At 37.7% G+C, this 26,441-nt stretch overlaps 1 protein-coding gene across 8 annotated transcripts in view; it reads left to right on the forward strand.

Moving 5' to 3' along the window:
- SAMD12 (sterile alpha motif domain containing 12) overlaps positions 1 to 26,441 on the forward strand; it is a 513,637-nt gene that overhangs the window by 439,695 nt on the left and 47,501 nt on the right. For 5 of the 8 annotated variants that reach the window (XM_072603222.1, XM_072603226.1, XM_072603221.1 and 2 more), the window contains one exon: positions 2,480 to 2,758. The exons of the other annotated variants lie outside the window; for them this stretch is intronic. In XM_072603222.1, coding sequence (XP_072459323.1) covers positions 2,480 to 2,547 — 68 coding nt within the window. In that variant the 3' untranslated portion in view covers positions 2,548 to 2,758. Of the gene's footprint in view, positions 1 to 2,479; positions 2,759 to 26,441 lie in introns of those variants that run through there. 8 annotated transcript variants of the gene reach the window in all.

Below are 26,441 nucleotides of genomic sequence, written 5' to 3' on the forward strand. Positions count from 1 at the left end.
CCTCTCAGACCCCACCAATATGGCCACACACAGTGGGGTCAGCCACAAAATCAATTACATCCAAGTAGTCCATGGAATCAAGGCTGTCTGGACTAGAAGGCTCTCTTTGAATTTTCTATGGAAACCAACAGAAGGCTAGTATAAACTCAGGAACCATATTTTCCAAATGGAAAAGGAAAGTCATAGATTATTAGAATTAGAAGAGAATTTAAAAATTATCTAGTCTAGCCCCCTACTTGAAATATGAATCCCTTTTACCATTCCTTAGACCTGAAATGGCTTCCTTCCCCACTTCCCTCTCCATCTTCGCTGATTGAGATCCTATCTATCCTTCACAGCTCCTCCAGGAAGCCTTTTCTTTCTCTGACCTCTGGTAACCATTCCACTTATGTACTTATAATCTCTTTTGTATTGTAGTTATTTATGTATCTCGTATTCTTCCCACTGTTGTCCAAATAATCAGGGACTTTGTCTTATTTATCTTTTGTTTTTAATCTCCTTCTGAAGCAAGGCAGCCTTATAGGAGCCTTAAAAGTAATTATTCTGATGAATTATTAAATATAAACCATCTCCTACCCAAAGAGGCAGTGTGGTCCGGTGGAAAGAGCCCTAGCTTAGGATCAGAGTTCATGGCTTCCAAATTCAACTTTGACACCAACCTCCCAAGACTTCAGGAAGAGGTTGAACTCGTTGGTTCTGGACCCTATACTTCTATTCATGTAACCTAGGATCCTTATGATTTTTTTTAGCTGCCTAGTACACTATAGGACAGCTGTATTGGTGCAGTAAATAAAGTACTGGGCTTAGAGTCAGGAAGACCTGAGTTCAAATGTGGCCTTCAACACTTACTACCTTTATGATCCTGTATTTATGTATGTAACCCTGTTTATCTCAGTTTCCTCATCTGTAAAATGAGCTGGAGAAGGAAATGGAAGACCACTCCAATTATCTTTGCCAAGAAAACCCCAAGTGGGATCATGAAGAGTTGGACACAACTGAAAAATGATTGATGTATACTATTGGACTTGTAGTCCACCAGACCCTGGAGGCTTTTTTTTTCCTCATATGAAAGACTCTCTAGCTACATCTTTACTTTATTCATGTGCTTTTGATTTTTTTTTCAAGCCTGCATATGGGACTTTACAATTTATTCCTATTAAATTTCATCTCATTAGCATCAGCCCACCATACCACACAAAATGACAAACATATCAAGACCTTTTTGGATCGTGAATATGTCTTCCCACGCATTAGTAATCCCTCCCAGCTTCCTGACAGTTTCAAATTGGATTAGTCTCCACTGCGCCACCTGGTTGCTGGTTAGTATGCCAGCTAAACCTTCACCCAAGTCATTGAGCAAAATGCTCAGGGCCAGCTTGGGGCTCTTCAGGATGCTTTCCCCATTAACATTCATTAAACCTCTACTGACCACAGAATGCAGCCCATGTCCCTCAGTTTATACATCTAGACTAGGAATCTGTTCACCCAGTAGGAGGGGTGAAAAGCATGACTGCAATGACTCATTTGAGCCTGAGGAAAATCACATTATGTCCCCATTTTAAAAATTATGCCATGCCCTGCTTCGGTGTGCTTTATAATTTGAAAGCAAGAATAAGAATAAAGTTTTTGTATGTGGGGCTTCCTCATTATACCATACCTCTCCCTCCCCCTTCTCCTCCCATACTCACAACCCTATCTGGTACTCTCTGCTCTGTCGTTCTACTCAGATGATCACCTTGGGTCTTGAGGATAGACATCAGTGTGAGTGACCTTGAAATATGTTCATTCTGGCTTCTCTTGTCCAAATGTTTATCTGAAAGTGAGTTGTTTGGAATGGGAAGAAAGAGTGCCCACAGTGTGCTTTCAATGCTGCGGTTATAAAGAAGTTCACAGATTTAGAGTGGTAGAATGCCTGCATGCCAGGGTCAGGGAGTCACAGATTCAGGCCTTCTGTGATGGGATCTCTGAAGTCATTTACTTCAACATACCCATTGGACAGATGAGGAAACAGAGGCTCAGCTTAGTGAATTGACTCTCCCCAGGTGCTACCGGTAGTGGTGGCTCCATATTCAGATCTCTGCCACCTACCCCCCATTTCTCACTCCCTGGACTTCACCTCCTCCTTACCAGGTATTGTCTCCCCACTTTCTGAGTCTGCTTTATATATTGTCCTCCAAATAAGCCATTCAAAATGTAATATTCCTTTCTTTCTTCCTTCCTCCCTCTCTTTTTTTTTTCTTTTTGGAGACAGTCAGGGTTAAGTGACTTGCCCAGAGTCACACAGCTAATAAGAGTCTGAGACTAGATTTGAATTCAGGTCCTCCCGACTCCAGGGCCAGTGCTCTATCCACTATGCCACGTAGCTGCCCCTACATTCCTTTCAAATGTAAGCTTGAGCGAATGTCTATTTTGTTTGTTTTTGTATATAGCATCTGCCTGTAAGCACTGATAAATGTTTTATCTATCTTCCCTTTTGCAGATAGAGCAGCATTGTTTAGTGAAAACAGAACTAAACTGGAAGCCAGGAAACCTCTGTTGGAGTCCTGAGGACTTGGTTTCCTCAACTGTAAATTGGGGATAATAATCCTCACACTGTCTACGTCAAAGGATTGTTGTGAGGAAAATACTTTGTAAACCTCAAGACTTGTGTAAATGTGAGCTGTTATATTATTCTCTGGTTCTCATTTTGCTCATGTCTAAAATGAGAGCATTGAACTACATGATCTATTAATAAAAAAAAGTCTCTTCTACCCCTTAATATTCTTTTAGTCTGTGCTGGGAAAAAATCCTTTGTAGCCTGATGGGTCCTGGACATGTAGAGAAGACAATGGGAAGGCCTTTCAAACTTCCTCTGAGTGTGAATACACTTGAAATGAAGGCAGTTAGCAGTGCAGATGTGAAGTTGTCTCTGACTTACAGTAAGTAGAATAAACAAAGCAATTAGCCCATAAGAATGTATTTATGAGAGATGCAGGCCCTGAGAATGGAATTTTGAAAGCCAACAGAGCATGTTCTTAATTGGGGCTGGTTTTTATTCAGCATGGTTGAGTTTAACCTAATAGCCCTAATCATTTTAATGGCCCTTAAGCCCCACCCCCTCTGACTGTGAATAAGGCCGTCTGTTTGTAGATTGGCACCTCTGTCTGCTAATGAGCGAATTTCCACATATAGATCAGTGGGAAGTGTTCATTGAGTAATATCTCTCTAGTGATGCATGTCTGCTATGGAGAATCAGTCCCTGGATCCAAGAGGATTTGAGGGTCCATAAGGCTTCTCATATGTGGTATTTCAGACCCCCATGGCCTGCTTGTTTTATGGAGTTGTGCTAAGGAAGCTTTAGCCTGAGCAGAGTGTTTCTGGCATATAAGAGGAAAGAATGCAGAAATGAGAGGACAGAACTGGAATGGGTAATGGAGTTTAGTCCAGTTTAGCTGTAAAAGGGGAGTAACATATGAGACTGGAAATTAAAAAAAAAAAAAAAAGATTGGAAATTTAGGTTGGAATCAGAAGGCCTTGAATGCCAAAAGCAGTACATGTGCTACGTGGTCATAGATAAGGAAAGTGAGACTAAAAGGGATGCCCAACGGTTCACACAGCTAATTGGAACTGCATCTCCTCATTTCTTGCCTTCTAAATCTGGGCTGTTTCTACTGCAGCAACTGCTTTCCAATAATTAAACCACAAATCTCATTTAATCCTCCCAACAACACTATGTGATTGACTGTGTCAGCAACATCTCCATTTTTAGATAAGGAGATACAATCTCAGAGAAATGAAATGACCATATTTCTATCGCATCACCTTAGTGGTAGAACCTGGACTGAAAATTCAGATCTTCTAGCCTCTTCCAGCAGGGTTGCTACCATATTATGCTTAGTATTTTAAACAGATAAATATTTATCAGATCACATCATATTGGGACAGCAGCACATCCATTCTCCTTTTTTCCCCCCTTTGGCAAGATAGCCAGGGTTAAGTGACTTGCCCAGGGTCACACAGGTAGTAGGTGTCAAGAGTCTGAAGTCACATTTGAACTCATGTCCTCCTGACTCCAGGGCCGATGCTCTATCTAGTGTAACACCCAGCTGCCCCTCGCAGCATGTCCATTCCATTGATAGTCCTTGAACAAGAATAGCCACTCAGAAATAAAGGCAACTTAATATCTTATTTACCTTAATCAAGTATCACTTTCATGAGTTGCTTTATTTTTTTAAGAAGTGTATATGTTACCACAGCATTTTTAGGAGGATGTTTACAGGTTTCTCCTTTAGTACATTGTGATCTTATTTTAATTGGCTTTTATTTACTCCCTTCACTGTGTTCTCAGAAGGCCAAGGCAAGACTTCACTGATGGTAAAGAAGCCAAAGCAAGCAGGGGGAGTGTAGGTTTAAACAATGGCCAAGGTCTCTGTCCCTCCCCATCCCCCAAGGTCACCGTTTATGTGACTAATAGAATAGAATAGAACCGTCGTGGAAACATTCCCTGTGGAAATGACTCTCTGTTGTTCCTGTATTATTAGTAGGAACTTAGACAAATAGCTCTTGGTGAAGGAAAAAGAATGAATCATGTAGAGGTCTGCTATATTTGGAATATATCCAAAGCACATGCCAGGTAGCGGTTACAAGTCATGATGTATAGTCCATTGGTGATCCATAAGCCTAGTGGTGGAACATCACTGCAGCTCCCTCTGCTCCCAGGCTCCCTCCTGATCCAGCTAAACTAACTTCCTCCCAAACCCTACTGTTCCATCCTCTCCCTCCCACCTCTTCACCTTCCACTGTCCCATCTCTTCCGCCTGAAACAGCCTCCCCTTACTTCCATTTCCTTTCTGTTAACCAGGATCTACTCAATTAGAAAAATTATAATAGCTCCCCTTTACATAAGCTTTTACAATTTACAAAGCACTTCCTTCCAATTAACTCTGCAGCATACATAGGGAGTGCAAGGTTTACCAACCCCATTTTACAGATGAGGAAACAGAAACTCAGAAAAATTAAGTCGTCACCCAAGGGTTTTACAGTTAATTGGAATCAGAGGATCAGAGATTTAGAGTCATGGTGGCCTTTACAGGCTGTCAAATCTCGTCCCCTCATTTTACGGATGAGGAACTGAGGCTCAGAAGGGTCAGACAGGTAAGAAAGCAGCAGAACCAGGACCTTAGACCCCAACTCAGGTCCTCAGGCTCAAGGTCAGTGGCAAACTTCTGTGCCATGGTGGCTCAGAGCTGAGCCCTTTTAGGAAGGGTCCTCTCTTTAGCAAGAATAAAGCCAGGATGTTGATTCATTTTGAATACTTTTCTTTAGTTCTTTTCAATATATTTTAAAAGAAAGAAATATGTTAGTACATCCTGTTTCATTAACCAAGAAGTTCCCTGCATTCAATTCATTTCAACAAAACCTAGGAGGTATGTTAATAGACCTTGGGAATATGCACTTGAAAAACAATACAGCCCTTGTCCTCAAAGAGCTTATTATCCTGGGGAATAATAATAATGCCTCGGCAGGGTTTTAGAAGGATGATCAGCATCAATACAGAAATCACCAGAAATACACGTAGCATTTAGGATAGAAAGGCGGACTCTAAGTCAGGTGCTGTACTCATTGGGGAAAGTGGGAGAATGCAGTGGGAGCTGACATGGCAAAGATCTAGCTAGACTAAGATTGAGTGACCATTACAAAAACTTCCCCAGATATCATCCTGTAAGATTTAGAATCAATATAAGTGAGATGGTTAAGTGATGGTAGTAGAGTTAAGGTTAGAAAGAGGCCTTGGTGAACAAGCAGTATGCCATTTCCTCCCCCTAATCCTGAAGGTCTAATAAGGAATAGATCATTAACAAGATCAGAAATAAAAGAAGGAGAAGCCAGCAGTAGCAAAGATAGCTAGAAATTTAGTATTATCCCAGTAGAAAGCCAAGTTTCATTTAGTACCCAGAGGAAGAATATGGAATTAGAAAAGGAGATTAAAGGCAATGGGGCCTTTTATCTATTCTGCATGTATTTTGCATATGTAAATATATATGCAAATAATATATGTGTGTGTATGTATATACATATTTTCCCCCCACAGAATCTTACTCATTAGAATGTAAGTGATCTGAGGGCAGGCACAATTTTGACTTTTTATGATGTCCATAGTAGTGCAATATTTGTCATGTAGGATGGGGCAGAGACTGGACCTATGATTTCATTTGTAGAGGAAATTCCCACTTATGGAAATTGCCTCTACCAAGGCAAATTAGTACCTTCTCTACAATGTATAGTCTTAAAGATTTTCCTGGAGCACTCACAGGTCACACAACCAGTCAATTAGTATGTGTCACAGTCAAGATAGGAACCCTGGTTGTTCTGGTTCCAAGGCTAGCTTTCTATCCATTATGCCATGCTACATTACACATAGTAAAACTTAATAAACACTTATTGATTGATTGATTGAATGAATAGGGCAGAGGTCCCAGAGGGCAATTGAAAGAGGAGAGCAAATAAACATAGGGACTAAGAAAGAACAGGGCTAAACTGGATTCAGAAGAAAGTGCTGAGAAAGGAAACAGGCGAAAGGGGATTTTACCTAGTACTTTGGAATGACAGAGATTAAAGCATCACTCAACCACCTCTCCTTTATTGATTGTAAACCTTACAGAATGATATCAGGGTGAGTTATTAAAAAGATCATTCATTCCATCTGTTCATTTAAGAAAGTTTAGATTGGCAGAAGTATCGGCTATGCAAAAAGTTGTCAAATAAATCAGTCCCAAGGTTCTAAATAGAATGTTGGTGTGATGGAGCCTTCCCAGAGCCCTCAGATCTCTGATTTAATTGCACTGGAGAAAGGTCATTGGTTATGGTAGCATAAGGAGGCTACAGACAGAAGGGGGCTTTCGAAGGTGAAGGCAGCCCTCTGTCTTTTGAATATCCCCTGTAATTTCTAATACACTCTAAAGACTCAGTAAGCAATTAGCTGAGTAAATCTAGTAACTGGTCAAGTCTTGTACAAAATGACTAATGTGGAAATGTTTTACATGATTCCACATGTGTAACCTATATCTGATTGCTTACCATCCCAGGGAGGGGGAAAGAGAGAAGAAGGGATAGACTTTGGAACTCAAAACATTTTTAAAAAACAAATGTTAAAGAATTGTTTTAATATGTAATAGGGGGTGGGGAATAAAAATATATAATAAAAACACACACAAATGCTAGACAACCAGGGGGAAAAAATCTAGTAATCAGTCATCCTTCAAAACACTTAGTATTGTATCTCCAAAGCTCCTCTGGAGATAGAATGAGTCTAGCAGAGGCAAAGCAGGGGAAGTGCTATGAGCAAGTGAAACTGTGGAACTTAGAGCCCTCTGACACCCTGATTCCTCTGTCTTCTATACAACACTTAATCTCACTTCCATTATTCAAAATGTCAATAATTCATACTTATATAGCTTTATAGTTTAAAAAGTGCTTTCACAATTAACCATCGAGATACCATCAGTAGTACATACAAGTATTATTATATCCATTTTGCAGATGAAGAAACTGAGACTTATAGAGGAGAAAGGGATTCCTATGTAGGGTCAATGATTCTAAGGGTAACTATTAGGAATTGTTATCAATAGACTGAAAAACAGGCACTGACCCTGTGATTTCATTGACACTGGGAATCCTATGTGAGGTAACTTATTCTACCCACATAGCTTGCTGGCTATTCTGTAACTTATCATCTTTGGGGTTTTTTTAAGGCAGTTGGGGTTAAGTGGCTTGACTAGGGTCACACAGGGCACAAATGCGTCTGAGGTCACATTTGAACTCTTCTTGTCTCCAGGACCAGGGCTCTATCCATTGCACCATCTAGGTATCCCCTGAAAATTGTGTGTGTTCATCCTTCCTTGCCAAAGAAGACCATGCCATCAGAGAAATAATGACATGGCTTGCACTTGACTTTGTTTTGAGGGAGGGAGGGCTGTGCAGATCACCAGCCTCACTTCTCCTCCAGTGACTGGATATTCATCAGGATGACTGGAGATGACCTAGGATGAGGCAATTAGGGTTAAGTGACTTGCCCAAAGTCACACAGCTAGTGAGTGTCAAGTATCTGAGGTGAGATTTGAATTCAGGTCCTCCTGGTTCCTACAGTAGTGCTCTATCCACTGCACCACCTCATCTTAAAGAGCTACTACCTAGAACACTGGGAGGTTAAATGATTTGTCCTAGGTACCACAGCTAATCATATGTCAGAGGTGGGTTTTCCTGATTCCAAGGCTGGCTCTCTCTCTCTAATGCCACTCTCTGTCTTGCAATTATTGTTATTAACATTAATAAATAAGGTGGCGTGACTATCCTATCCCATCTCACTTGATCTGCTTACAGTAACAAAAGTTCATTCCAAGTTGTCTGTCCATGTGAATATCACTGTAATGTAAAATTATAAGAAAGACATTTAAAGGAGAGCTACCTGAAGCTCTATCCCACCAAAAATATCAAAATCCTAAGATTGAAAAAATGTGGGTATTGCATTAGTAGTGATCTAAATGGAAAAATGTAAAGACATTTTTAAATATCTCTTGTGAATTCCCTGATTTTGGTGGGGGAGACTGTTTTGTTTTATTTTTACGTAGTTTGGTATTTTGGTTTTGAACTGGACCTGTGATTTAATTGGTGTGGGGAGTTATTGGCAAATCTGTAACTTGTCTGTAACAAAATCTTAGTTACCTAAGCACTGAGAGATTTCGTGTACTGCCTAAAGTCACATGACTAGCATGTCTTATAGGTAGAGCCTGAACCCAAGGGTTTCTAATGCCAAGGCCATCCCTCTGACCACTGTGGTAAATAGCTCCTGCCTCTTCATTCTCTATTAAAAGTAATAAATGGCACAAGGCTCCTGTAGGTGTGGTCCTTGCTTCTAATCAGGTAGATTTATTTGGTCATTATAAAAAATAGGGACACAATGCCCCAATAAATCATTTACCCTGTCTTTTTACCAAGAATCTCATTTATATGGGTGTTAGTTTTAGAGGGTTTTTTTTATACTACTTCAGTTCAAAGACTAGCTCTGTGAAAGATAAGCCTTTCCATTACACAATAAGCCAGACTTTAATAAATAAAATAAAACAAAAAGTCATCTAGGCTTACCATAATAAGGATTGATTGAAAAAGTAGGAAATGAGTGGCCTAAAGGGTGGAAAGAACAAGGAACAATGGGTTGGAAATTACGGGGAAGGGTTTACCACTTAATATGAGGAAGAATTTCTTTAAAATGTACTGGTACATTCTTCAACCCTGGAGGGGTTCAAGAGGAGACAGAGGTTTTATAGTGAGGATTCCTGCTTCAGTACAGATTGGACTAGTTATCTTCTGGGGTTTCTTCTGAGACAAAATTGTAAATATGAAGATTTATAAGATTATGTTAAAAGTTTTGGAATGGAAAATTACAAAAGTATAGCTGGGTTTTTTTGATGCTTGTGTATGTCCCCATATCCATCAGTGTACTGGTAAATGTTTAACAACTGGCTCTCAAAAATGTATATTTGATGCACTTTCAAATTCATCTGCATTTTTAACATGGTCTCCATAATTTTCTCAAATCTAAATAATCAAGAAAACAATTAATAAATCCCTGATTAGTAGCATTTGCCAATTTCCAAGGTGTAAACGCTTACACTGAAGCTTTAACCATCAGCTCATGAGAGCTAGCACACACCTCCATACTTCTAGAGCTCTGTATAGTAAACTGTGGACCAGCTCTTTTCTGAGAAAGAACTAATAATCAGGATAAACTGAATTCTTCAATTATACAAATAAAAGAGTGATATCCTTTTCTCCCACCCACTCCAAGGAGTGATAGAAAGCTAATTCAACTTTCCTTCAAATAGTTTAGAACACAGAGTAATTACTAACCACTGACTCCTCAGCAGAGCATTAAGGAAAGCCAATTGTTATTTTTTGTAGAAGTTATGACATAAAACAATCTCACTGCTCTTTATTACCCTTGCTATTTCAAAATGCATGGAAAAGCAAACTTATGAGGTAAACTTGACAGGTGGTATCCCTGTCTTATTGAAGAAACTGAGGCAGAGAAATGAACCTGTGTAAGGTCACAAAGTTCATGAACAACAGAGCCAGAAATAGAACCTACATGTTCTCACATCTGGATTCCTGAATGACTCCTTGGCAATCACATCACATCATATCATTTGTTTAAAGGTAAAAAATACAGATAGTCTGTCAATTAACTAGACAAATACATCAAGGATAAGAGAGATCATTAAAATCCACTTGTCATTCTAAAATTACTTTAGTGATTAGTTTCAACTCGTCTCCATGCTTCAGACTATATTTTTTAAAATCAGGGCAATTCAAAAACAGCAAATTAAATGATTAAACCTTTATTTTATGTTCTTTAACCTGTACTGTTGGCTGGTGACGGTGTTAAGGAGCAGGATAATGAGAGAGGGGCATGTTGCCGGGGAGAAAGAACTGAAACAGGTTAGGTAACCCAATACACACTAATTGAAAACTAGTTATAACTAAGTCTCAGCCTTATACCTTGCAGCCATACCCACAATCGTAAAGGGGAGAGAGAGATACAACAAGGCAAATTCTGTAATAGAAAGAGCGCAGTATTTGGAGTTATCATACTAGAGTTCAAAATTCACCTGTGCTACTATGTAACCTTGAACAAATGGCTTAACATCCTGGGCCTTCATCGGCCAATGAGGGGCTGGGGCCAGATGTCCTCTTAGGTCCTTTTTATTTACTTATTTTTATTCTGTATTTAACAAATATCAAATAAAAACATCAAATATAAAAATAAAAATAAGATGCACTGTACTTAAAAGTAGAACAGAAAAAGAGGATTGTGTATGAAATAGTGAATCTCTTCTGTATTTGGCTTTTTTCTCTTTAAATTTATAATGAATTCATTATTAATTTTCAGTTTGGAATTTTGCTTGTTTGTGTTTCCTTCTGGCCTTTCTTGTATTTTCTGTTATGCATTTTTTTAAAAAGACTTCAGTGATTCTCATTTCTTTCTCTTTTTTTGACAACTCTTATCACTAGCCTTCTCTCCTCCCCACTCATCCATTATTTAAAAACAAACAAAATCCTTACCAAAAAAACAGATGTAATATACATATATAGTTTATATGTATATTAAATGTACTTGTATTATATCTGTATACACACATATATATGTATATACACACACATATACACACACATGCATAACAACATATACTATTTTCTATTTCCATTCAGGGGTCTCCAAAGATGACTATCATGTCTTAGTTTTCTGCTGTTCTGTTTAGGTGCTTAACTTCATTTCTGTTTATCATGTTGTAAGATTTTTCTAGGTCTGAAAGGGTTACACTGAAGTCAGGCAATAAGGAATAAATCAGTACATTTCTATTATGTGCCCATGTTGTGGCAAACACTGGGGATACAAATACAAAGAATTAAATAATTCTTACAATGAACTTATATTCCAATGTGGGGACAACACATAGGGAGAGGCTGAAAAATTGAAAGAGTAGAATGATGAAGAATGACATCTGCTGGAGACACTGGAAAAAAGATGATATTAAGTGCACATGTAGAGGGATAACCAGGAGAAGGTCCATATAGGGAAAAGAGAAGAGATTGAGAGGTAATGTCAAGGGATTTTGAGATGAAGAGAATGAGAAACAGGTAGCTCATATTGAACGACCTCTAATTTCTCAATAAAGCAAAAGGCAGTGTCCCAAGATGAGTGGTTTTAGGAGGAAAGAGAAGATTTGAAGCGACTCCAGTAGGAAGTGAGATAGGGAATTAGTTAGGGAAGAAGAATGATTTGCTTCAGTGAAGGCCCAGCTGATTAGTAAATGAATGTAAATAGTCAGCACTGTTGCAGGACGTCTTTCATCTTCATTCAGTGGCTCATGATTAGAACTAGAGGAGGTTAATGATGGAAGTAATCCAAAGTTGAAGTTTGTCAAGAGAAGAGCAGTAATATGACAAGATGGCAAAGGATTTAAAGGCAGAAGACCACGTAGAACTGAAATGACTAAAAATGAGGTTATAGAGGTCTCCTACTATTTTGCATCTTGTTGTCGCTGTTAAGTCATTCAGTCATTCAACTTCTTGTGATGCCATGAACCATAGCACTCTGGGCCCTTCTATCTTCCACTATGTCTCAAAGTTCATGCTTGCTGTTTCCATGACATTGTCCATCCATGTCATCCTCTTCCATCCCCTTTTCTTTTTGCTTTCAATATTTCCCAATGAGTTTGGTCTTCTTATTATGTAGCCAAAGTATTTAAGCTTCAGCTTCAGTATTTGACCTTCCAGGGAATAGCCTGAATCAATTGCAATTTTGTTTGTTTGTTTTTAATTTTCAACAGTCATTTCCATAAGATTTTGAGTTCCAAATTTTCTCCCCATCTCTCCTGTTCCCCCACCCCAGGATGGCATGTAATTTCATAGAGGCTCTCTCTATATATATTCATATTGAAGCTATTTTCATATTAATCATATTATAAAGAAGAATTAGAACCAATTGCAGAAACCACAAGAAAGAAGAAACAAAAAAAAAAGAAAAAGAGAATGCATTCAGACTCTATAGCTCTTTTTCTGGATGTGGACAGCATTTTCTATTATGAATCCTTGAGAGTGGGCTTGGATCCTTGCCTTGTTTGGAAGAAATGTCTGTCAAAGTTAGTCATCACACATTATGGCTGTTACTGTGTACAATGTTCTCCTGGTTCTGCTCACTTTACTCAGCATCCATTCATTCAAGTCTTTCCAGGGTTTTCTGAAGTCTTCCTGCGCATCATTTCTTATAGCACACTAGTATTCCATTGCATTCATATACCACAATTTGTTTAGCCATTCCCCAACTGATGGACATCCCCCTCAATTTCCAATTCTTTGCCAAACCAAAAAGAGCTGCTATACATATTTTTGTATACATGAGTCCTTTTCCCATTTGTATGTTCTCTTTAAGATACAGACCCAGAACTGGCATTGCTAGATCAAAAGGTATACACATTTTTTAGCCCTTTGGGCATAGTTCCAAATTGCTCTCCAGAATGGTTGGATCAGTTCACAGCTCTACCAACAATGCATTAGTATTCTAATTTTCCCACATCTCCCAAATTTATCATTTTCCTATTTTGTATTACTAGCCAAACTTATAGGTGTGATATGGTACCTCAGGAGTTGTTTTGATTTTCATTTCTCTAATCAATAGTGATTTAGAGCATTTTTTCATCTGATTATATAGCTTTTCTTCATCTGAAAACTGCCTGTTCATATCCTTTGATCATTTATCAATTGGGGAATCCCTCAATTTCTTTTAAGTATTGACTTATTTGATATCCTTGCTGTCCAAGTGTCTCTCAAAAGTCTTCTCCAGTACCACAATCTGAAGTGTCAATTCTGTAGTGCTCAGCTTTTCTTATAGTACAACTCTCACAGCCATACATTGCTACTGGAAGCACCACAACTTTGACTATATGGGCCTTCGTTGGCAAGGTGATATCTCTACTTCTTAGTCTACTGTCCAGATTTGTCATAGCTTTCCTTCCAAGGAACAACCATCTTTTAATTTCATAGCTACTATTATCACCCACAGTGCTCTTTGAGGCTTCTTAATTCCTCTTCACTTTTCTGCCATCAGAGTGATATCATCTACTTATCTGAAATTGTTTGTATTTCTCCCAGAAATCTTAATTCTGGCTTTTGCTTTATCCAGGCTATCATTTCACGTGATGAGCTCTGCATACAAGTTAAATAAGGTGACAATATACAGTCTTATACTTCTTTTCCAATCTTAAACCAATGAGTTCCTCAGGAGACAAGTAAGATGATCTGATACTGCCATCTGTTTGAGGACCTGCAACATTTTTTAATGATCAACATAGTCAAAAGGCTTTAGTGTAGTCAATGAAGCAGAGGTAGATATTTTTCTAGAACTACCTTGCTTTCCCCATAATATAGCAAATGCTGGCAATTTGGTCTCTGGTTCCTCTGCCTCTTTGAAAACCAGACTGCTCTTCTGGTAATTCTCAGTTGACATATTCCTGAAGCCTAGCTTGCAGAATCTTAAGCATAACCTTGCTGGAGTGTGAAATGAGCACAATTGTTCAGTAATTTGAATATTCCTTATCATTGTCCTTTAGAATTGGAATTTTAAAAAGGTGTTATTTCTAGAAGATGTTGTAGATCTTCATAGAAGTGATCAACTTTAGTCTCTTCATCATCAGGGGCTGGAACATGAACTCATATTACTATGATGTTGGATGGTTTGCCTTGGATTCAAATTATTCTGCCATGTTTCTTAGATTATACCCCAGTACCACTTTTCTCATTCTTTTATTTACTGTGAGAGATATTCCATTTCTCTTTATCCTTTTGATTTAGATTGTATATATGTATACAATGCATGTATATACATATATACTTTAAGTATTTAGTTGTTAGTCACTTGGTTCTTATATCTTATTATAATTATATTAATTATGGTGCCTTTAAGCAGAATGTGATTTTTCTGTCTCTTTTGATCATGTATATTTGTTACTTTGTCTGAAATCATTATTACTAGCTCTGCTTCTTTAAGTTCACTTGAAGCACTATAAATTTTGCTCCAGCCCCTTATTATAATTATGAATATTTATGTCTGTTTTTCATAAACATATTATTGGATTCTACATTCTTATCCATTCAGCTATGCTCTTCTGTCTTATAGGTAAGACATCCCCTCAACATTCATGATTGTGATTTTCAATCGTGTGTGTTCCTCCATCCTATCCACTTATGCTTTCCTCTATCTTTGAATCCTTCCTTCCTCTTTATGAAGAAAAAAGTGAAAGAAAAATGTACTTTACAATAGTGTTTTATAATTTGAAGCTCTCTTTTTTATCTTCTCTACCCCTTACTGAGCCCCCAAATACAGGGACTTTCTTTTTCTTCACTATTTACCATATTGCACTGCAGATAATTTCATTTATGATTTATTCCTCATTGACTCTATCCTCTCTTTTATAAATTCCCTGTCCCCTCTCCCTGTCTTGATCTTATTTCCTTTCAAGTTTAATGTATGTCTACACCATATTCTGTTTATTTGTATTTAAGTATGTGTGAGTTCAGCCTTCCTTTTTCCTATTCATAAGAAAGTGGGGTTCATTTCATGCCTGTTCCCCTCCCCCTACTCCTTCTTCCATATTTATATACTCTTCATCTCACACACACCAATTATGTGAGAAAGTTCTTTCCCCTTCCTTCTCTCTTCTCTAGTATATTCCCTTTTCTTTCCCTTTGCTTTCATATCTTAAGTATCAAAATAGAATCACAACATCTCCAAGCCATCTGTTTGTCTTTTATAACTCCTTCTATGACTCTTAAAAATATTAAGGTTCTGAAGGGACACTTGTTTCTTCCTCACTGTTAGAATGTGAGTTCCTACCCACCTCCTACCAGATAACCAAGATTACATCTTGATGTAAAATAAGACATTCATTTTTGGACATGGCCAATATAGGGCATGTTTTATTTGTTTTGTTTGCCTTTGCATATTTATTAAAAGGGTTTTGTTTTTTCTTTTGGGGGAGAGGGAAGGAAAAAGGCAGTTAGAGATAGTGTAGCTCCCCTAGAAAGGAAGAAAATATGGTCAATGAAACATTTTAAGTGCATAGAAAAGAACAAAAGGAAAGCTAGAATCAGAGATAAACAGAATAATTTTAAATGTTATATGTGAATTGATTATGTGTGTGTATGTGTAAGCTGTATGCGACAGAGATCTGCAATTTCCTATACAATTCTCTTTTTCTATTCCATTATGTATGTGGAAATGTCCATTTTATTTGATATTGGTTAGGTTCCTGATGAACATATAAATGAATTAGCTAAAATTTAAACACTTTATCATCCATATCCCCCTTGGCATGCTCAAATGGATTCTCCTGTCTCGTTTTCTCTTCACGCCTTTGTTTGCATTTTAAAGTTCTGATCAGCTCTTGTCTTTTTATCAGGAGTGTTGAAAGTTCCCTCTCCCATTAAAGATCCATTTTTCCCCCTTTTTGTTAGCTTTAAGGACAAGTTATTCTTGATTTTATCTTTTGCCTATTAAAAGATTGTATTCTAAATTCCCTTTTCCTGTATCATGGTACTACTAAGTCTTCTGTGATCTTGACGACTTGTAATATTTATTCTTTGAACTTGAATCTCTGGATTTTCATTATGACATTTCTAAGACTTTTTCTTTTTCAGGCAGTGACCATTAGATTCTATTTTCATTTTGCCCTTCGGTTCAAAACGAGCTGAGTTGTTTTACTTTTTAATTACTTGAAATATAATATTCATGCTTTCTTTTTTGTTATGGTTTAAAAGTAGTGTGATTCGTAGACTCCTAACTTCTTTTCTTTTTTAATTTCACTTTTTCAATTATTATTTATGTCTTTCCCACTCAATTAAATTGTAATAAAAAAATAAAAGAAAAATAAAATTCTAATACACTGACTTGTTTTCCATGTCAGATGATTTTAAAAGAAGATATCTTAAATTGTCTTCTGTTTTATTTCAATCCTTTGATTTTGTTCTTATATTTTATGTAGTCTCATGCAGTCATTAATTGTCTTGGACCATTCTAATTTTTCAGGGAGTCTGATTCTTAGGCAAGGCTTATCACCTTCTGTTCTAAAGTATTCATTCTCCTCTCAACTCTTTTCATCATAGCTTTTCTTTTGCTTATAATATCTTGCTGAATTTTTCCAAGTATTATTATAGATTTTGTAGCTAAAACATGTTTTTATCTGAAGCTCTCCTTTTATTTATTATGATCTTATTCTCTCCTTCTGAGTTTTCCTTTTGGATGATTCTTAACTCCTGATATATAATTCATAGTGTCTTCTGTCTCCTTCTGTTTTTTCATATCTTTAGCTTCAGTTCTTGATTTGGGATTTAGTTTCAGGACTAGGTTCTCTTCCTAACCCCACATTCTTGGATGAGGTGGGCTGTTGCATCCTGACCTTATTTTCCTGAGTTCTTGCTATTGTCTTTCATTTCCCTTGGTATGTCTGGAGTGAGAGCACTCATAGGCTTCAGTGTACCCAGTCAGAGCTCTGTGCTTTCCTGCCCTTAATCAGGGCATTAGGCAATCATTTTTCCTTCCTGAGGGATAACCTTGAGGATAACCAAGACTTCTTAAATCTCTCAATAGGGGCTTTGAGCTCAGGGGGCAGGGAAGCAGGGGGAGGGCATGTGAAGACTTCCCCTGGTAAAATGGGTGGATGAAAACATTGTGTTTCAGTGGCCATGAAGGTGACTACAGCAGGTGTTGTGGAATGCTTAGAGCTTGGTTCAACACTGAAGATGCCAAAGTAATCCACTGCATCCCAAGCCACTGCCAGTAGTTTTAACTTTTGTCTTTGATAGACTTCAACGTCTCTGGAAGAAAAAGAGAGACCAACAACTTCATACAACTCTCTCTCACCTAAATCCAACTGATACATGAGTCTAAAGACATCACCAAGTAATGTCGTTTTGGTCCTCTTTGAGAATGAAGGACAACAAGCATCCCTTTCTTCTCAATCAGTGTTTCCAGGAGACTGGCTGAAGACCTCTGACCTGTTTTCCTACATTCACACTGACTTCTTTGGCAAGATCCCTCTTCTAGTGTCTGTAGCTTCTGGGTATCTTTTTGTTCAGTCCTGCTTATTAAAATTTCTATATGAATTTCTTAGTCATTGTTCAACTGGTGATCTTTTTAGATCATTGCTAAAGTAAAAGTGAGAGACTTTGACTCTTTGGTACCTTTCACATGCCCATCTTACCTAGAATAACAGTCCCTTCTATTTCAAAATCCTAAGACTTCAGAATCTCTTTTTACGCAGTTACTATGTAAACCATAACATAGAACCTTAGCATTTAAAAGTGAGGCTACATGATGCAGTAGAGTGATGGCAGAGGATATGTATTCACATTCCAACTCTGTCGTTTATTACATAGGTGAATTTAGGCCAGTTACAAGCTTCCTGGGCCTCAGCTCCCTTATTTTTAAAATGGGGGAGTCTGATTAGATGGAAATCTATCACCTGTGATCTTTAAAAAACACAATTCTAGAGCTAAAAGTGTCTTGAAAAAGACTACCTCCTCCATATCTCTCCTTCTATAAATGAGGGAATTGAGCCTTAAGGAGGTTAAGTGATTTACCCAAGATCACACAGACAGTTAGTTTTAGAGTTAGAATGTGAACCTCAAAATTTAACTTCAAAGCCAGTATTCTTTGCAGCATACCACACTGCCTTTGTGAAATCAGATGCTAAAAAATACTCTGCTAGTTGAGAATTGAGGTAGTTTTAAATCCTAAGTCTTATGGCTACCAGTTATGAAAGTTACTTTACTCTTTCAGTCTGTGTCACCCAATGTCAGTTTCTAGAAAATTCAGAAGGAGGAAAAGAAAAAGTCAGGTGCTTACCATGACAACGTGATCGTTCCCATAAAGCACAGGTACCGAATGTCTCCTTTGTGTTTTCACACTCCATGAAAAATGGTGTAAACAACCTCTATCCAGAGAAGTAGGAAGTGTCCTGTGGGGAGGTGTTGATTTGTCTCTTTGAACTCCGTTGTGAGAAACAAGTTTCCCTAATGAATCTGATTCTGAATGTGCTGATTGCTGATGAATTACGGATTTCCAGATGAGCCTACTCAAATGACTCATTCTTTAAAAACCTGAATTCAGGTGATGGAGAGAGCAGGACCTGAAAACATTGCCATATCACAAAGCAAGAAACTTCACAGTGTCTTCATAGGCAGCAGTAAGAGGAAAATTCCTATCCATACTCCAGTTCAAAGACTTCCTTAGAAGTTGGGAGTTTACCTTGACCTCTGAAAAATAAGTCCCATTTGAGAAGACTGTAAATTGAATGAATTTTTGCCAACAAAAGAATAAATGAGTGAGGAGGGTCAAGGAGCTGTTTTTTTAATGGACAGTGCTGCCCACCTATTGGCTCCTGGCAAAGGAAGAGCTATTGGGTAATGATGAGCTCATTGTTCAATTTAATTACGTCTTGCTTATTGGCATTTAGTTGACAAGGAGAGAAGAGTTAGGTCTGTCTCTGGCTAGAGTTTCTGGAACTTGAGGCGTCCTTCAGCATCGCCAGTCAAGTGCGGGTCAACCTTGAATGAGCTGTCTACTGTAAGCAAGCATACCAACCTCATAAATGGCCCATTTTTCTTATTCCTGTTGAGCAGAGTTTACACTTCATACTTAAAACATCCATATTTCAAAGAGATGGTGAGTGAACTGTGGAAATTTTATCATCCCCAAGTAAAGTAATTATGAGTTTTATGGCTAAAACATAGAACTTGAGGTCAACAACTCAGTACTCCAGCACCTGTTTCCCATTCTACAAAATAAAGCAATGTAGTCTTTTTTATATGTCCAATTCTATATCCTCAGCAGGATTTCTCATGAGAGACAAAATGGTATAGTGGACAGAGCACTAAATTTAGAGAGTCAGGAGACCTAGGTTCAAAACACAACTCATGCCTTTACTGATTAAAGCACTACCTTCCCGTGATGAGAAAGCCTTTAGGCCTCAGTTTGCCTTCTATAAAATTAACAAGTTTATCTCTAAATCCTATGGTCATATGTGGACTGGGTGACAATTAGCTCCTAAAGAATCTGAATGATTAATATTTAAATAGTGTGTTGAGGTTAACAGAACACTTTACTTATAACAAACCTAAGAAGTAGATTAGTGTCAGTAATATTTTTTCTCATTTTAGAGATGAAAAAAACAGAAATTCAGAGAAGTTTAAGCAGCATGCCAAAGATAAAAAGTAATTAAAGCCCAAACTGAAATCCAGGTCTTTTGGTCCCAGTTCCAAGGCGAGCCAGTACTCTTTGTACATCACAAAAGCCAAGAAACATACTAGTTTTATCTATGGCATATATTCTAAATTCCAAGGAAAATTTGTTTTTTAATAAAATTTTATTTTTTAAAATATATTTTTTCCTCCAATTACATATTAAAACAATTTTCAAGTTTTAAAAAATGTTTTGAGTTCCAGATTTTATCCCTGCACCCTCCCTGGGACAACAAGCAATCAAATATAGGGTATACATGTGCAATCATGTAAACCGTTTCCATGTTAGTCCTTTTTTTTGGAAGAAGACTTGAATAAAAGAAATAGAATGGAAGAAAGTAAAAAATAACATTTCAGTCTGTATTCAAACAATATCAGTTCTTTCTGTGGAGGCAGATAGTATGCTTCTTCATTAGTCCTTTGAGATTGTCTTGGACCATTATGTTGCTGAAAATAGCTAAGTCATTCTCAGTTCTTTATCAAACTATATAGCAATTACTGTGTACAATGCTCTCCTGGTTCTGTTCACTTCACTTTGCATCAGTTCATGTAAGTCTTTCCAGGTTTTCTGAAATCAGCCTGCTTGTCATGTCTTATAGCACAATAATATTTCATCACATTCATATACCACAGCTTATTTAGCCATTCCCCAGTTGATAGGCATCCCTTTGATTTCCAATTCTTAGCGACCACAAAAAGAGTTGCTATAAAAATTTCTGTACAAAAAGGTCCTAGCAGTGGTATTGCTGAGACAAAGGGTATGCAGTTTATAGCCCTTTGGGCATAGTTCCAAATTGTTCTCCAGAATGGTTGGATCAGTTCAGAACTCTACCAACAGTGCATTGGTATCCCAGTTTTCCCACATCTCCTCCAACATCCATCATTTTTCTTTTTTGTCATATTAGCCAATCTGATAGGTGTGAGGTGGTTCTTAAGAGATCTTTTAATGTGCATTCTCTGATCCATAGTGTTTTAGAGCATTTTTATATTCCTATAGATAGCTTTGATTTCTTTGTCTGAAAACTGCTTTTTCACATACTTCAACCATAAAATTTTATTTTCTAAGAAAAATTGTCTGCCTTCTCTCTCTCTCTCATCACTCTCTACCACCACCACACCAATTAAGAAAGAAAGAAAACAAAGCATCTCTTATAAACATGAGTAGTCAAGTAAAACAAATTCTTGCATTGGCCATGTCTGAAAATATATGTCTTACTCTTGAGAGTATCACTTCTTTCAGGAGGCGGATAGCATGTTTAGATATGAGTCCCCTGGAGTTGGTCATTACATTGATCAGAATTCCCAGCTCCTTCAAAATTGTTTGTCTTTTCTATATTGTTGTCACTATATTAGCTATTCTCTTAATTCTTCTCACCTTACTCTATATAAGTTCATAAAAGTCTTCCCAGATTTCTTTGAAAACCATCCTGTTCATCATTTCTTACCAAACAATAGCCTTCCATCACACTTATTTACTATATTAAAGTATTCAGCCATTCCCCAATTGGTGGGTACCCCTTCATTTTCCAGCTCTTTGCCACCACCAAAAGGACTGTTAAATATTTATATACTTAAAAATGCTTAAAAATTTTATGCTTGAAAAAAAAACTCCTTAACTAGAGGGTTTTTTACTTAGGACTACTCCTTTAATCTACTTTAATCTTCTTATTCCCTTTTTTGTCCCTTTCTTTTATTCTTTCTCTCTCTTTTCTCCCCTTTCCCTGTTATTTCCATGTTAAATGAAATATATTTCTGTACCCAACTGTTTGTACGTGTATTTTTCTCTCCTTTGATCAGTTCAGGTGAAAGTATTAATTACTCCCCCCCCCCCATCATTGCTCCTTGCTTGTGTAGATAGCTAGTTATTTACCTCAGTTACTTGAGATTATTTTCTCCATCTTTCTTATCCCTTCCTCCTCCCCTAACCAAACAAGTATATTGTTCTTTCCCTCCCTTCTCAGTCTTCTTTTAAGATCAAATGAAATATAGTAGCACTACTATCAGGACATATGTCTAATCTAATCCCTCTATAACCCCTGATAAATAATAAAGTTCTAAGGAGACATGTCTCATATCTCCATATTAGAATGTAAACAGCTTATCTTTATAGTATTTCCTTATGATAGTTCATTTATGTTTACTTTTTGTATTTCTTTTGAGTCCTATGTTCACACTTTAAAGTTTCTCTGCAACTTTGGTCTTTTCATCAGGAATGTTCAGAAGGTCTTTGTTTTATTAAAGATTCATTTTATACACACACACACACACACACACACACACACACACACACACACACACACCTACAGGACTACACTTAGTTTTTTCAGGTTAAATTATTCTTGGTTGTAAACCTTTATCCTTTGCCTTCCAGGAATATTGTATTCCAAGCACTCCATTACTTAATAGTGATATCTGCTAAATTGTGTGTGTGTGTGTGTGTGTGTGTGTGTGATATTCTGGCTCCTTTTTACTTAAATTCTTTCTTTCTAGCTATTTGCAGTATTTTTCCTTGACTTGGAAACTCTAAATTTTATCTATTATGTTCCTAGGAGTTTTCATTTTGGGGTTTCTTTCAGGAGTCAACTAGTGGATTCTTTCTGTTTCCATTTTGCATTCTGGTTCTAAGAAATTTGAATAGTTTTCTTTTATAATTTTTTTTTAAATCCAATGTCTAGACTTTTATTTTTTGTTTATGGCTTTCAGGTGATTCTTAAATTGTTTCTCTTTAGTCTGGATTCCAGGTTAGTTGTTTTGGCGATGAAATATATTACATTTTCTTCTATTTTTGACTTTGTTTTAATATTTCTTATATCATGGAGTTATCTTCTAACTTCTATTTGATCCATGCTAGTTTTGAAACAGTTTCTTGCTTGGGTAAGATTTTTACTAGTTATGTTAAACTGTTAATTCCCTTTTTTAATTCCTTCTTTTATAGATCTCACTTTTAATTTTTTACTCTACTTCTCTAGTTTAATTCATAAACATTTTTACTTTTATTTTTAACTCCATTTTCCTCCCTTTCAAGAATTCTAGTTGAATTTGTGCCCTACCTACATTTTTCTTTGAAAATTTGCTTGTAGCTGTTTTGAAGAATTTCTCTTCTGGGGTTATGTCTTGAGTATCCCTATTCCCATAATAGTTTTTATGATGGCATTCTATTTTTGTTTGCTTAGTTTTCCAGCCTAGTTCCTGACTTTGACTTGGTTTTACAGCTGGGCTCTGTATTTTTCTGGCAGAAGTTTCTGGGTTGTTCCTACTTTTGGGGGGTATTGATTGCTAATTATTCTAGGACCTCAAGGGACAGCTCAGGCTGGTGAATGACAAGCTTTGAGGGCTACAAAGTGGTCTGACTCAGGGCAAAGTTTCAGTGGATTAGTGCTGGATTCTACCACTATCAGACAACTGAAAGACTCTGCCAGTTCAGAATGACAGAAATAGAGGTTTCCTTTTGGTCTGAGATTCCTGACCTGGTCATTCCTTTGCAGTCTTCAGACTGGGTTAGAAACCTGGAACTGACCCTGCTTCTCCCAGGATCAGAACCATATAGTTTCTGCTGACTTATGATCCTGTTTCTTGTTCATTTCACAGTGTAGAACTGCAGTACTATTCACAGTGCCACCTAGTTATTTAAAGACAGCAAATAGAATATCATACATTCATAACAGTGAAGCACATAGGCTGTCCATCATTTATTCCTCATGCATATCACATCATCAGCTCACCTTCTCTAGACATTCATCTCTGATGACATACTTTATGTCGGTTCTTTTGTATAATGTGTGGTTGTTAATGTGCTATAGATTAATCATGCTCATCATGTACCTCTCTAGTGCCCTTCCATGACTCTCAACTTTAATTCCACTAAGACTGTGTTATTCTGTGACTCACAAAGTGTTCCATGGGTGGAAGTTGCAAAGGTAAACTTCTGAAAGTTAATTGGTTTGGTTGGTTGGTTATTGTCCTTTGTTGTCAACAAGGACCAAAATGACATCACTATGCAAGAGTCAACTTTTAATGTGTCTGACTGTGGCTGATCAGATGAATACAAGCTCAGAATGCTCTACTGCTGGTTGGGTACAAATAGTCCATGTGAACATTTGGGGTGGCTACTGTAAATTTGTATATCCTGCATTTCCTTTGAGCTATTTCAATTCTGCTTTGTTAAGCAGCGCAGCATCTTCTCTGATGTGGGCATGCCATGCTGAGCAGTCCTGTGCCAGTGACTCCCATGTCACACAATCAATGCCAAAGTTCTTGAGAGAGACCTTGAGAGTGTCCTTGTACTACTTCTTCTGACTGTGAACACTTGCCCTGTGTGAGTTCTCCATAAAACAATATTTTTGGCAAGCATTTTGCATTCAAACAAAGCCCATCGGAGTTGCTTTCTCTGAAGCAGAGTTTGAATGCTTGGCAGTTTAGTTTGAGTAAAGACCTCAGTATCTGGTGCCTTATTCTGCCAGGTGATCTTCAGAATTTTCCTAAGACAATTCAAATGAAAGTGATTCAATTTCCTGGCATGGCACTGGTACCTTGGCACCAGCTTTGACAGGCATACAACATTGAAGTCAGCATAATGGCTCTGTAGACCTTCAGTTTGATGATCATTTGAAAATTCTGAAAGTATCACTGTGATGACTGGCAGCCTCCCATTCCATCATGGGTCAGTAAGCCCAAAACATGGGCCTAAACTAAGCTTGCCTAGGGCTCAAGCAGAATCTGCTGCTTTAACTATCTCTGGTTTGGAGTTTTTATTTTATTTTAATCATCAGACTTTATTTTTGTTTTTCTCTTTCCCTCTCAAAAAACACCTCGTTTTCTCCTAATGGAAAGCCATGTATTCTTTCCATTCAGTCCTATACCAATTGCATCATTTTGTTGTTCAGTTATGTTCAGTTGTATTTGACTGTAATCTCATTTGGAGATTTCTTGACAAAGATACTGGAGTGGTTTGGAATTTCCTTCTCCAGCCCATTTTACAGATGTGCAAACTGGGTTAAGTAGTGGGGGTGGGGATGGAGCCAAGATAGTTGAGTAGAAGCAGGGACCTGCTTGAGCTCTCCCCCCAAACCCCTCAAAAAAATCTATGAAAATGACTTTAAACAAATTCTAGAGCAGCATAAGCCACAAAATGACAGACTGAAATAAAAATTTCCAGCCCAAGACAATCTGATAGGTCAACAGGAAGGGTCTCTTGCAATGGGCTGGGAGCAGAGCACAGTTTGGCATGGGCCATACCAGCATGGACAGATTTGGAGCAGGCTTTAGGGGACTGAATTGTTGGCAGCTGCAGTGGTTACTAGAATTCTCATACCCACAAATGCCAAAAGCAGCTTAGAAAGTCAGTGGGAAGGGTCTCTCACCTGACTGAGAAGGGAGCTTTTTCCTTCCCAGCCTCAGGGCTGCCTTGGCCCCAGGGTGGTGGCAGACACTGCTGAAGCTGCAACTGCTTCTGTAGCCCTCCACTTAAAGAGCTTGAAAGGCAAGTGATTGACTGAGAAGATGAGCAAATGGGAGAAAAAAACCAGATTATAAACTCTTACTTTCTCAATGATAAGATAGTTTCTTACATCAGTGTGATGAGGAAAATCAAGGGATGCAACCAGAAGAAGACAACAAAATCGAACCTCCTGCATCCAAAGCCTCCAAGAAAAATATGAATCAGTCCCAGGTCATGGAAGAACTCAAAAAGAATTTTGAAAATCAAGTAAGAGAAGTAGAGGAAAAATTTGGAAGAGAAATGAGGGTGATGCAAGAAAATCCTGAAAAACAAGTCAGCAGCTTGCTAAAGGAGGCCTCAAAAAATGCTGACGGAAACAGCGTTTAGTGATTTGCCCAGGGTCATATAGCTTGTAAGTGTCTGAGGCAGGATTTGAACTCATGAAGATAAGTCTTCTGACTTCATGTCAGGCACTCTATCCACTGTGCCACCTGGCTGTCCTCAAATTGCATCACCAGAAGATCAATATTGTCCATTTACCTTTCATAGATAAATCCTGCAACACTCTTTCCAAAACCTATCTTTCAATTCAGTGTACATGGGTATCTCCAGTCAACTAGGCGGGGAAAAAAGGCAGCCTAGGCAAAGCATCTCCCACAGTTACATATGTAATAATCCACCATTTTACATTTATTTCATCAGTAACAGTTCTCTGAGAACACCCATAATCTTAGATCCCGTAATCAGCCGTTTCAGAATTGCCCCATCCTAAATTTAGGCTTAGTACTTTGTAATTTAGCTGGAGAGCCTTGTTGTTGAATGCTGCTCTTTCATGGTGTAAGGAAAGTGCCACTCTTTGTGCTGTACTTAATTCTTATTATTTAGAGAGTTGAGCCAGGCACTGCCGTGTTTAATAATGCATTGTATAATCGCCATAATGATGGGAATGTACATTGCTGCCGACTCGCCTGGTTGGCCGTAGGACACCCACATAAATGAGATGTTTCTTCTCAGTGGGGCTTTTTTGCTTAAATATTTTAATAAAAATAAATAGTGTAGTAGTGTGGGAGTAGTAAGGAAAATACATTGAAATGTTGAAGTGAGCAGTATTTCTCTGCACCAAGTAGGAAAGGCATTTGAATACTTTCCAGAAGAAAGATATTCAAAAGAATCT

The sequence above is a fragment of the Notamacropus eugenii genome, chromosome 4 (genome assembly GCF_028372415.1).
Source record: "Notamacropus eugenii isolate mMacEug1 chromosome 4, mMacEug1.pri_v2, whole genome shotgun sequence".
NCBI classification, from domain to species: domain Eukaryota; kingdom Metazoa; phylum Chordata; class Mammalia; order Diprotodontia; family Macropodidae; genus Notamacropus; species Notamacropus eugenii.